This window comes from Pteropus vampyrus, unplaced genomic scaffold (assembly GCF_000151845.1).
Source record: "Pteropus vampyrus isolate Shadow unplaced genomic scaffold, Pvam_2.0 Scaffold53, whole genome shotgun sequence".
Taxonomy (NCBI): domain Eukaryota; kingdom Metazoa; phylum Chordata; class Mammalia; order Chiroptera; family Pteropodidae; genus Pteropus; species Pteropus vampyrus.
In genome coordinates, this window is record NW_011888834.1 from 8,049,439 (window position 1) to 8,063,169 (window position 13,731).

At 35.5% G+C, this 13,731-nt stretch overlaps 1 protein-coding gene across 10 annotated transcripts in view; it reads left to right on the plus strand.

The window, feature by feature from the left end:
* The window catches only part of GUCY1A1 (guanylate cyclase 1 soluble subunit alpha 1), a 55,524-nt gene extending 43,753 nt beyond the window's left edge, over window positions 1-11,771 (plus strand). For 9 of the 10 annotated variants that reach the window (XM_023530758.1, XM_011360324.2, XM_011360326.2 and 6 more), the window contains 3 exons: window positions 1,402-1,545; window positions 5,732-5,886; window positions 9,048-9,436. In XM_023530758.1, the coding sequence (XP_023386526.1) occupies window positions 1,402-1,545; window positions 5,732-5,886; window positions 9,048-9,249 (501 nt within the window). In that variant the 3' untranslated portion in view covers window positions 9,250-9,436. Of the gene's footprint in view, window positions 1-1,401; window positions 1,546-5,731; window positions 5,887-9,047 lie in introns of all 10 variants that reach the window. The other variant, XM_023530763.1, reaches the window with a different exon arrangement.
* Window positions 11,772-13,731: the final 1,960 nt, after the last annotated feature.

Here is a 13,731-nt window from a genome sequence, read left to right on the forward strand (position 1 = left end):
AGTATCCAGAATCCAGCCTCCTTACTGCAAGGATTCCCTGTTATCCCAACTGCAGCTCAAGCTAGTGAATCATCTTCTTTACCAGTCCTTATTTTCACTTCTCATTTTGCATGAAAATACCCGGAGACAGCTGTAAATAAATAACAAAAGGTCTTAATCATAAAATAAATTTAAGATATACAGAATGCATAATCACAGGCTGACCTATGAGTGTCATGATTCCCAGGGAATAGTTAAGTTTATTTATTCCAGGACCTGATTTTACCAGGACTTTATTTAATTTCATTTTCTTTCAATCTTTTGATCATCTTTTTGTGTTAGTATTTATTGAGCAAAAATACCTACTGGACATCTAGCTTTTGCCAGCGTGGGTGGGGCATGATCCTTGTGAGAAGAGTTCTCATGTGGGGCGAGGAGTGACAGGGTGGCACTGACAAATGTTAGATTCCCGTATGACACGATGAAGGTCCCGCTGCACTCAAGTCTGCTGCAGCAGCCTGGAGGATAGGCACCTAACTCCAAGTAGGGCTGAGGGTCCTGCTTCTTCTAATTAGTAACACTTATTGATCGCCTGTAATATGTTAGCCTTTTTTGTTAAGCACTTCTTATGTTTTCATTTCCAAGGACAAGCTTACATTAGGCATTGCTGTCTGGTTCCTTTATTGGTGAATATACTGGGCCCTGGTGATATAGGAGTTAATAAAATAGACAAACTGAGAGAGCTCATGTTCTACTAGGGGAAAGAAGGACAATAAACAAATGAGTAAATTTATAGTATTCCAGGTGGTGTAATATTCTGAAGGAAAAATAGAGCAGGTTAAGGGGGAGAAGGGCAAAGGTAGGGAGTGACTGCTGTTTCACAGAGGGTGGTCAGGATAGGCCTTTCTCATAAGGCACCGTTTCAGTAGGGGCTGAAGGAAATGAGGGATGAGCCAAGTGATTATCTGTGGGAATATTATTCCAGTCAGTGGAATAGCAATTGCTGGCATGTCTGGTCCATTTGAGGGAAAGCAGGAGGCCAGTGGCATTGGAACAAAGTGAACAAGAGAGAGAATTAATAGGTAAAGCCAGGGATTAGCAGAAAGACAGATCAAGAAATTACTATATGTCTGTGTCTCTTTTTTTCCTTTCTCACCTGCATTTCTCCATACTAGAAGTTTTGGATAGGAAGAGTAAGATGATATGATGTTACAATAAATATTTAAAGGAAGAGGAAAATGCAGCTGTTATAATTTGGTGCATTATTTGTGGAATTAAATTAACTATTAGCTTTTTGTAGCCAGTATCGAAGACAGATAATGTCGAGATTTCTGCTATACGGTTCTTAATTTCTGCTTTATGTTATATGGGATGATTCTTTCTGAGCTTTAATTTGTAATAAGGAAAATCTGTTATGTGTAGGTGGAGACCATTGGCGATGCATATTGTGTGGCTGGGGGATTACACAAAGAAAGTGATACCCATGCCATTCAGATAGCACTGATGGCCCTGAAGATGATGGAGCTCTCTGACGAAGTCATGTCTCCCCATGGAGAACCAATCAAGGTAAGGCAGATCATGTATTGTCCAGGAAATGAGAGTAAGTGCTAATTAGCTTGTTATCTAAAGAATGGTGTATCAGTCGGGGTTATTTGCTGGGAGCGAACTCTCTTATTTTAGAAGAAAAAATGTACTACATGGTACTGAATGGTTTACAGAGTCATTGAGAGGACCAAAGACGCCAGCTACAAGCTGAGCTTTCAAAAAATGGCTCCCAAAGCCACACTTCAGAACCACTGATATTTCCATGATCAGGAAGTTGGCTCCAGAACTATTCCACCACAGCCACAGTCAGGAAACTGCCTTTTTTAGAAAGCTGCTGCCTCTACTGCTGGCCACGGGACAAAACTGCACCTGCTATAATTTGAATTAGCAACATGGAAATCCGGCATCATGACATGCACAAAATGAGTGACTGGGAACTAGGCTTTCTGCTAAACATGTCATGGAAAACCCAAAGACTTCTACAATTGTGCCTGCACTTGGAAGTGACAAAAGTACAGTCACAGCAGAAATCCTGGCTTCCAAATCTCATGCAAGTGTACCCGATCCACCAAACCTAAATACACCTAGAAATTGCCACTGAGTTTGGAAAATCTAATTTTTAGTTTTCTGATCTCTGTAGGGGTGGACATTACAGTAGAATTGTCCAGGGCATATAAAATTCAAAAATTTCTAGGTGAGCCAGATCCCTGAATAATATTGTAATGCAAATGAGAAAATAAAATTAACATGCTAGGGATTGGTTTAATAGATAGAACATGAACAGGTTATCGTTATTTGTGGCACTAGTGGTGAATCTGCCACTTAATTTTTATCAATTGATGACCTTCAGAAATAGACCTTTGATATAGAATCCTACCTACCTGGTATGCTATAAGCTATGTAGAGAAGAAAGAAAAAATTAAACAAAACTAGAATATTTAGAAATTTAGTTTGGGCTCTCTTTTTTTTAAAGATAGTTCTAGATTATTCTGTTTTATTATTAGATTTTTTTTTTTAGAAGAAAAAGCACTAGGCGATAATAATAATACAATAAAAAAAAGGTACTGCTACTCTTGGCTCTCTTTAATGTTAATGCAAACCATACATGTTAGCCTTCATAAATGTTTTCTAGGTTGACTGTCTACTCAGTTATATATTGTGATGTGACATACTGCCATATGTTTACTACTATAAAAACACAAACCTTTTACTATGTATGGATTCTGTGCATCAGAAATTTGGATGAGGCATTGCAGGAATACCTCGCCTCTGCTCACAGTATCTGATACTCCTGCTGAGGAAGTCAAATGATTGAGGGCATATGGAATAGTTGGATGCATCACTTGGACTGAAGGACCCATTCCAAGATGGCTGCTTCACTTACCTGCCTGGCTGCTTGTTGGGGTTGGCTGAAAGGTTGGGCCCAGCTAGGACCATTCGCCTATGTGCTTACATGCGTTGTAACCTCAGAGTGCTCTCACTTCTTATATTCTGGTCAAAGCAATCTTACACCTGCACAGAGTGGAGGAGACTTAGACCCCATGTCTTAATAGGAAGAGTGTGTGATAATTTGCAACTGTGTTTTAAAAGCATCACAGTTTCTGACTTTTCCAGACTTAATGTCTGTAATTGCACTTTTTAAAAGAAGATAATTATGCAACCTCCCCCCGACCTCCGCTTTTTGTGAGAGAACTTGTGGCATCAAAGTACATTTTTTAAATCAGCAATTTGCACTTGTATTTTGTAATTAAGACATGTTATGTTTGTGGGGGAATTATTGACGGGAGTTTTGTTATTTGTAGAAATATATTTTTAGAGTTTTATTGTAGGAGGAATTATTTGTAGCTAGTTTCAAAGATAATTACCTGGGCAATAATAGTTTACCTTTAACGACCTGTAAAGTGAGATGTTAAACATACCTTTGTATTTGTACTAATCTAGGAAATATCTGATGGTCTTAGGAGCTACCCATGAAATAATACAGAGGCAGAAGTGAAAAGTAATTTTAGTAGAGATAGATAATGCGTATATGAGGGAGGATATTGTGACTTAAATATTGTCTTAGTTAATCTTTAAAACAGCATTATGAATAGGAACCCCCAATTTACTGATGGACAAGCATAGTGAAGTTTCTCATGCATCTGGATTTGGAGTCATGGCTATCTGGCTTCAAAGCCCAGGTTTTTACTCCTAGGCTTAGGAAGCTGAAGGTGGACTGATGGCAGAGACTAGAGAGCTGAAGTAGCAATATAAGTCAGTGAGTGGAAAGTGAACTTGGACATGAACTTCTGGAACCCCTCCTTCCCTATTCCTAGAATCCTGTGATGAGAAGATACCTATGTTAAAAATGCTCCCCAAATGGGAGACTCCCTCAGCCGGTTTCCATCCAAGTTTTTACCAAGAGATAATATTCTGTCTTTGTCTCTTATTATTTCACATAGAAGTATATACACCCAGGAAAAAGGACAGGATGTGCATCTTAAACTTTGGAACATTTTCTTGTTCCTACATTTGGAATATTCCCTAATAAAAAAAAAGCTATGGAGTTGAGAGTGAGATTCAGAAGTGGAGAAGGGAAAGAGGGAGGGAGAGCAGCATGGAGGTAGCTGAAGGGACACTTGATTTTATCTGCATTATTTAGATTTTCATAAGGAGAATGTATATATTAATTATGAAATAGAAAAATAAAATATTATGATAAGTTTATCATATAAAGTGCTGAGTAACAAGTACAGAGAGAAAAACTAGTTTAACCAGAAGACTGTCAAAATAGAGCAAAAACTTCTCCATCAAAACGTGCTTAACTTGTGGCTGGTATTAATAGACAGAAGATAGCTTTTTCTCATTTTTCTTGTTTGTTTGTTTATATTGTTTAGTGGTTATACATGTAAAACCACGTTCTCTAAAGAAGAAAAAGCCAGATGCAACAGACATTTAAGTTTTGCTGCTCCACGTAAAACCGTGACAAAGAAGGGACTTTGTCTGTCTTTTATGTTTTTATATGATATAAATATATAAAAATATATTTTATAGATGAAGAAATAGAGGGAAGTAAAGAGACTTATAGTCAGACTATGCATTTTAGCAAAGTTTGGTTTAGAATGTAAATGACTTGATTCATAATATAGTGCTTTTATTTGAAAATTTTGCAGAATTCATGATTTAACATCTTATGAACAAATAATTTGGGAAAGTTTCTAACAGATTTCAGAAATTAGCTATAAAATGAAGCAGAATTGGAACCTTCTGAGTTCTAAATTACATCTAAGTTATTGAGCACTTGACCTTTGTTTAAAATGTATATATCTAATAAAACTTATTTTTAAATGGACAACTGACATAGAAGTTGAAAATAATACACATGGTATGTGATTGTCATTTAAAATATCCCCATTTTAACTTTGTTGTAGCAGTAATTTAAGACTTTGTGCATCCTCTAGGATAATCAAATATTCAGATTTTCTAGAAGACCGCAATTTAAAATATTTAGTCTCAATGGCTCTCCAAATCATTATTAACTTTCAGAAGTCCTAAACTTTTACCCCACTCCAATATCCCAGACTGCATCTTATACCTAGATATGGCACAATACTGGTTTTCCATGGGTCCAGATGTTTTAAACGAAAGGGTGTGTAGTTACTATAATCTGGGCCTCAGCAACAACTTCCTGCTTCCTCTTATTTTTTGCTTAAATATTACAATTCCCTTTCTCTAGTTGTTAATCATTTAAAACATTCTTTTAAAGCAAATTGCCTAAAAACCCACACTTTATATAGTGAGACCTAGCTGCTTCTGCCTCTCTCTGACAGAGTTTTGGGAAATAACTCCTGTTGTCCAGAAATTACACCTATCTCACTTGATGAACAGAGCAAGTTCACATAAACAGCCCATAGACTGTCTTGTCACTGTGGTGACTGTGATAGGTACATCTGAAAATTTGTCTCAGATGTCGAAGGCAGGTGAAATAACAGTGCTTTGTATAATTAATCTAAGTGCATAAATGGAGAGAGTTAAGAGGTGTGACTGATTCTGCACTGGTAATTTTTAATTGGCTGTGAGGAGTAGAGGGAAGTTGGCTGGAGGTTTCGAAGAAGGAGGGGTTGGTGTAATGAGAACAGCTGGTAAAACTTAGGGCATTCAAACAATAGCGACAAGTGAGAAGTATTCTACAAATGACCAGAAACACTGTGGTACCTTTTGTTTTCAGATGCGAATCGGATTGCATTCTGGGTCAGTTTTTGCTGGAGTTGTTGGAGTTAAAATGCCCCGTTACTGTCTTTTTGGAAACAACGTCACTTTGGCTAACAAATTTGAGTCCTGCAGTGTACCACGGAAAATCAATGTCAGTCCAACAACTTACAGGTACTGCTGCATTGACCACCTGAAATCTATTATTTTATTATTTTATTGAGAGAAATGGTATCTGGTCAAGGAGTAAAGAAAAACTTCCACTGTATGTGGACATCTGCCCTGGGACTGTTGCTGCTATTTTTGGATTTTACTGCCATCAAGCTTTCATCCAAATGATTATATTTTTCCAAATTGTTTTCCTTATAAATTTTTATCTTTATTGGAAAATGATTTAATGAACATTTCTAACTCTGCAACACTCTGTGTTTATCTGGAAGTTTCTTTAAAAAGCATAGGATTTGTATTCAGAAGACATGTCTTACAAGTTCCAAATACAAGGCTTACCAGATGTAGGATCTTGAGCAAGGCAGTTAATTAATTCAAATGATGTAAAGGTTCTGATTTAATTACCATATTTAATAGGAAATGTTGGGCTGGTGTGGACAGAAAACTTTTTAAATTTGTCAATCACCTATAGTTTTATACATTTTTATTTATTTAACCCTTACAGTTTTATACATTTTTACAATTAATTTTTACACATTTCATACATACAGAAAGACATCTAAGAAAATACAACATCCATGAGGCCGATACCAGTTTTAACAGACATCAACATTTTGCTATATTTGTTTCAAATCCCTGTTTTAGAAATAAAATATTGTCCCCATTCATTTACTATCTGACATGCTAGACCTCCATACCCCTTAGGGCAGTAGTCTCCAGCCTTTTTGACACCAGGGACCAGTGCTCCTGTGAGAATCTAATGCCTGATGATCTGAGATGGAGCTGAGGCGGTGATGCTAGTGCTGGGGAGTGGCTGCAAATGCAGATGAAGCTTCTCTCTTTCTCCCCCGCTACTCACCTCCTGAATTCATCACTTCCTAACAGGCCACGGACTGTTACTGGTCCGTGGCCTGGGGGTTGGGGAGCCCTGCCTTCGGGTTTGTAGGAACATCTGAGAACACATACATCCTGCAGACAGGTAGGCTCTCAAAGAGAGAGGCAATAAGGCACTTAGAGCAATAAAATATGTAGCTTCTGTTTACCAGGAAGGACCATGGACAGAAAGAGGCCAGAAGTGTAACTCTTATTTAATTTTCTCCTGATAGAAAATAAAGCCAAAGAAAAATAGATTTCTATCAAATCTATTCATTTCCTTTTATGACTTGCCTTGAATCCACTCGACATATTTTTGAGATTTTTTTTTTCTTGAGGAAATATAAATCTAGTTTTTACAAATCTAGTTTATTTATTTAAACTGTTTCTAATGCCGTGGTGTGCTGGTAAACCAGCTTTGAGGAGTGAAGTGGAGAATCCCTGCTGACTAACATTTACCAATTTCTGTAGTGTAAATACTTTTACCATGGCAGGTTTTGAGCCACCGATGGCTTGCAAATTCCTCAGTATTTTATAGTTGGCTCTCACAAGCCAGTATGAGCCAGATCAAACATGTCACTATATATGCATGTGATAGAATATGTATTCTAGAGTATGAATAAGCCAGAATCTGTCTTCTACCCATGGTTAATTAGAGTATATTCTGTTTTTTATTATTATAAAAATGACTTGATAAATATTCTTATATATATATGTCTCTATATAATATACCTATACATGGTATTCCCAGATCATGGGCTATTCCCATTTTCAACTTTACTAAGGGTCAATTAGTTGTTCAAATTGGTTTTACCAATCTGTATTCTACCAATGGTATATGAAGGTTTCTTTTCCCCAAAGCCTGATATTATCAGACTTAATCATTGTTACCAATATGATGAGTGTTATGGGACATCTTATTGATGCTTAATCAATCTTGTGTAATTTATTTATTTAATTTTCACAACTGTCTTCAGAGACATGTACTATTCTTCCCATTTTAAAGATTAGAAAACTGACATCTTTGCCACTATTTATACCTAAACCTACCAGTTTTAAGTATATCTTTTTACTGTGGGATCTGTGTCTTTTCAGTATATATTACCAAATACTGTGCCTTTTAAAAAATAGACAATTAAAAATATTTATGACTTCATCACTAAAGCATTATTTCATTAGTTTTTATTTTGCAGATTATTTTCATTGATACGCTGATAAAAATTAGTTAATAGAATGTTCACATGTTGTATTCTATTCAAGATCTGTTATTCTTGAGACCTAGATTTCTATTCAGTTATTTTTTTCAGTACATAGGTCACAGTACCAAAATCTAATGCAGCACCATCATTTTATTTCATTTAGATGTGGCATCACAGACTTGTGAGTAGAAGGCCATAGTCTAGTTGGGTAAATGTGATGAGTGATTTTCTGTAGAAGTTGGTTTAGAGCCCAGAACTATTCAACATTCTTCATCCATGGACTGAATAATCGATTAGAGATATGCTTATTAACTTTGTGTTTGACAGAAAGCTAGGAAAGCAAATGAAAAGAGGAGCTGGTAACTTAATCAGTAGGATCAGGATTTAAAATGAGATAGATTAGTATAATGGACAAGTAGTAGCAAATAATAAAATTTCATAGAACAGATGGATTTAAGAAGGAAAAATATTGCAAATACCAGATGGGAAGTAGAGTGTCAGTATGTACAATTAAATCTCATTTTAATCCTACTGACCTAGAATTGTAAAAATTCCATTGAGAGATCAAAAGTTATTCTTACATTATTATATATATATACACACACATATACATATATCTTATGTAAAACTCTTCCTTTCCAACTTCTTTCCCATGATTACGTCTCAGTAATATTTACGAAATGAATGAATCAATAAATGGACAGTGTTTTAACTCTTTCAATTGAGGAAGCCTTATTCTATAACATTATATTTATGTATTTTGTTTGCTATTATTAGGCCTTTGGATTATTTTCCCCCACTACTGTAAGTTGCACTGTTATACAGATTATATCTTTGCAAAAATATTTTATAATTCGTTTTTCCTAAGATGAGTGAAATACATTATTTGGTAGCATTTTTTTGTTACTGTGAATTGATTCTTTATTGTACTTCTGTGAAGATTTTTTTAAACATCATTAGGATTTTTTTGTCGATCGCAGTGAAGTGGGAGTTTTATTAATATTCTCAGGAACAGTCATTAAGTTACGTTGTCTTGAGTAGACAGTTATGTCAGTTGTAAATTTTAATGGTAACATTTTTATTTTAATCTTTCAGATTACTCAAAGATTGTCCTGGTTTTGTGTTTACCCCTCGATCAAGGGAGGAACTTCCACCAAACTTCCCCAGTGATATTCCTGGAATCTGTTATTTTCTGGAAGCTTATCAACAAGGAACAAATTCAAAACCATGGTTCCAAAAGAAAGATGTTGAATATGGCAATGCCAATTTTTTAGGCAAAGCATCGGGAATAGATTAGCAAAATATATTCCTGATTATTATTCTTTGGGGTTTGACTCCTTGGAGCATATGTGGAATCTCTGAAAGCACTTTAGGATGCACATGGCTAAAGAGCAGTATTAAAATTTAAGGAGCTAAGTCACGATCTACTTTTTTTTCCACTTAACATGACAAAAATGTATTCACTTCAATACTTCAACCCTTCAGTGAAAATAAGAAAAAGAAACCTCAGAAAGTGACTTTTGGGGGCCATTCCTGTTATATAACAATCACGTATTACTTATACTCAAAACTTAGCACATCGTACATATATCAGGTAGTTGTAGCGACCTGTACAATGTGATGGAGTTACTTGCAATCTTGTGTCTTGGTGGAATGCCATGGTTATTAAAGTGTATTTGTGATAGTGTTGCCTTAAAAAAGCTTCTAAATAGAAATTATAGTCTTCGATACCATAAGCTCTTTGAACCTTTCAACTTTGCATTTTATTATATTTCCTCATATAATTTTTAGCATATGTAACAAATAGATTGAATTTTTTTGTTGTACTATTCTTTTTCTTTCTTTTTTAAGAAAATAAGCCATTATGGGTTAGATGCAATCTGGATATAAAATAGATCTTATGTAAATATCAAAGATTATTTTATAAGAATATTCTTCATAACATATTGTGTCATTAACAATAAATATTTCCATTTGTTTTGACTTTTTTTTCCACACATGGTAAAGGCTATTTTAATTCATATTAGCAATTTAAGTCCTATTCATTTTTTGTGTTATTGTATTCAGGATAAAAGAGGATTACAGTTTATATTAAAATGCAATCATATCATTCTAATTTAATTTAACCAGAAGCAACATGAGAGTAAAGTAAGCATTCAGAGAACATACCATAAAGTACAAAAATAAAATATTTACACACACACACACACACACACACACACACACACACAGAGTAATTTGGGTTTATTTCAGCAGACATTCTCCATTGCCATGCTGAGCCATAAAAGAAAATCGAAGTTCAGAATTGGGAAATAAGACTTGTTCTTTTTTTCTGACAGTGTATTTTTAAGTGTTTGTGTTGAACACTTTATTGTGTGTTTATGTCCTAAGAATCATCACGGATTTTTTTGTCTTATTAGGTACACATCTGTGAATTTTTTATTCTAATTGAAATATCTCAATGATACTGTTTGAAGAGAATGTTAGTGCTGAAGAAAACAATGCTGTGATTTCATTATGGAAAATTTAAAACATTTTTCTGGAGCTTGAACTTTAATTTTTAATAATGTTAATCTAAGATCTCTGGTGTACTAAATATCTTACAGAGTTTGGTTTAGGATAAGGATTTGAGAAAGAGAAAAATGAACATTATAGTTTTGAAATCAACATTAGCAGAACCATAGATAGGCTGAACACTTTTTGGGGAATTCTAAGAAGTAACCCAGTTAAAAATTTTTTAAATTATCTCCACTAGTTCCCAGGCTACCCCATGGTGACCTCAGGAATAAAAAGTAATTACTGATTGGTCTCTAATATACGTAGGGTACTACTTTAGATATTACAATGATTATTATTAATTAAGTGATACCTCAGTGTCCTAAAAGATGAATTTGTCTCATTAAATTCCAATCCTATTGCAGGAAAATACCATAGGCCTTTGGAAAATATAGTTTCATAATTATATAAAAGTAATAAAAATACTTAAAAGGAAAATAAACACATACTTTTTTTTCCCCGTGGAACAGAATCCTTATTATAGGGATAATAATAGGAACTACAGGAAATTAAAAAGCATTAAATGTCTTTATCAAATATTTAAGCAGACTATAACTTGGCAATAATTTGTGTTCTAAAAGTTAGTAAGCCAATTAGAATTCAAAAAAATTTTCTCTGTGTGTTTAGAGAAAAATGCAAACAATCTGAATGAAAGCTATATGAGAATTCCTGGTACTATATCAGCAACCCTTCTATAAGTGTCACCAAAAATATATTTTTCCAGATAAATTAAATAATCTGTGATAGGCTCCCCAGGCCAGCCTGCAAAGGCTCATTAATGGACCTTAAGCAAGATGAACATACAGTATTTTCATGAGAGAATGCATTCAAAATCCACAACTGGGTGTTAAAATATTTAAGCAATTCCTTTTCCCTCTGTCTTATCCAATTTGGAGGATAGAGGTTATGAAGACATTTTCAGACCAGACCACTGATGGTAGCCAGGGGCAGAGAACCGAGAGGTAATCTTTAAGAAAGTAAGGGACCAAAATAGGAGCTCCAATTTAGGAGTAGAATTGAGGATGGAAAAGAGAATGGACAGAGAAGGTCTATGACTGGTGTAGGGGCTAAGGGTTCTGAATCTTGTTGCCATATTATTCTAAAAAATATAATGTGGGGTCCCAAGCCTGCTTCCTATCAGCTTGTTTTTCCTGAGAATTCAAAGAGCTGTTCCTTCTGTTCTGATTTTATTGTTTCCATTCATGGCTTCTGGCCCCATTATTTTGTATCCAGTATACAAAATAAATTCATTTTTCATATATATTTTTCAAGCAAGCATTCAGTTCCACTGCAATTGTCTAAAGACATTTATATCGAGAAGCAAAGAGAAGTATAGAGTTAAAATATCTCTTCTCATTTTTCCTCATCTTTTTGTTTCCATCTAGATTTTGTAAGAAAATGCAAAGTTTGAACCTAAATACAAATAGATTCACTTACTCATTTTCATTTATTTATTCATTTCTTGAATGACTGCTATGTGCTGAGAATAATGCTGTTTTTGGAATTCAAAGATAAAGTATGGCCCACTTTATCAAGAGAGGAGAATGAAGGATGAAGATAAGTAATTACAAAATTCTGTGCAGAGACTCGGTGCTTGGAGAAGCGTCTTGGGCTTAGAGGAGTTCAGTAAGCAGAGGAAGAAGGACTTGGTCCAAGCAAGTAAACAAGTATGCACAAAGAAATGGAATCTTGGAGATGTGTAGTGTATCTTGATGGCAAGTGGCCTGGATGAATTCACAATGAGAACAAGGACAGAATGACTATTTGGACACAAATCATAGAGAGGGCTGTTTGTGATGTTAAGGTGAATGATTATTATTATTAATCATCGTTATTATTAATTACCATGGAGCCCTTTGTTCATAACAAATCTTACAAGAGAAAAAAAAAGCTAAAGAAAAAAAGTAAATCATTGGCTTCTGCCTCCCTCCCAACAGTTTTAAAACTAGTAGGCAAGGGAGATGTCAAATGTTAAAGGAAGAAATGGTATGAAAGGCAGGGTCAGAAGCAGCAAGGATAATGACGCGTACTGACTTGCAGAAATGACCAAATGAACATTCTTCTATATCGCAGAAGAAAATGATTCATGCTATATCTTGGGTATTTTACTATAAGTAAGAACATGAAGCTGGATGTCTGGCATGGGAATTTGATATTGCTCTCCCAGTCATTAGTCCTTCATATCCTTTGGTAGGAAGGAAAGAAGAGTTTGCTTCTGCATTTTACTAAACTTTCCTCCAAATTCTTCTCCCTGATATTGCCTGTCATGCCAAGGCAGACCCTGCCAGGCCTGTCCTATGGTTAGGTTAGAAGCAGCCATAGGATGGAAAAAGGTGTTCCATGGGAGACATAGCAAATGAAAGGATGAAGGGGAGTGTTTTCTCCACATAGTGCTAGGGAGATAGACATGGTCCCCTGAGATTCCCCAGTTGAGAAAGTGCCCAAATGGAACTTTACATGCAAATCTCAAATGAAGTCGGGGGCTATCAAATGCTTGAAAGCCACATTAAGTCCCCGTTATAGCAACAGTTAATAGTCCCAAAGAGAATGGGTTAATGAACTATTGTAGTTTAAGTGCATAGATTTTCACTATTTTAAGTGAAAAGGAATCTCTTTGATACATAGTTGTTGGGGTGGCTTGATAGATCGCTACCCCTCACTGAACAATAAAACATAAAGAGTTCGTTTTGCCTGATTGTACGCTTTGGTGCTATTTCACTCTTTAGATATCTGTACTTAGTTAAATGAAGGCAGACTTGAAGGGTGGAAGCATGAGAGGATATGACCCATGATTTGAGAGGTGGGAGGACAGTGCCTGGACCAGAGCCCTTGCAATTCCTGTACAGAAGGACTTAACCATCTCCTGCAAAACAAAAAGTCAGTGCTGCAGGGATGATAGGGAAGTGCAATTCCTTTGTCTAATCACGGGCTAAAAGCAGGGACAGCTTGCTTTATTAAGCAGAGAACGCCGAAATGCAATTTTGAACCTAAGCCTACAGTTTTATAATGCATGTCTTTGTTGGGATTTTTCTCAAGTCCTGAGAAATCTTGGTATCATCTGAGAAGGGAAGAATCACTCCTGTTCTGAGAGCCATGAGCTTGGGAAGTACTTAGTTCCTTGCTGAGTTTCCTTCTCTTTGCTTGTTTGCTTCCAGATTTTACATACACTGTGGTTCCCTTTTAAATCCTCCTTTTATTATATTTATGATGTATTATACTCCTT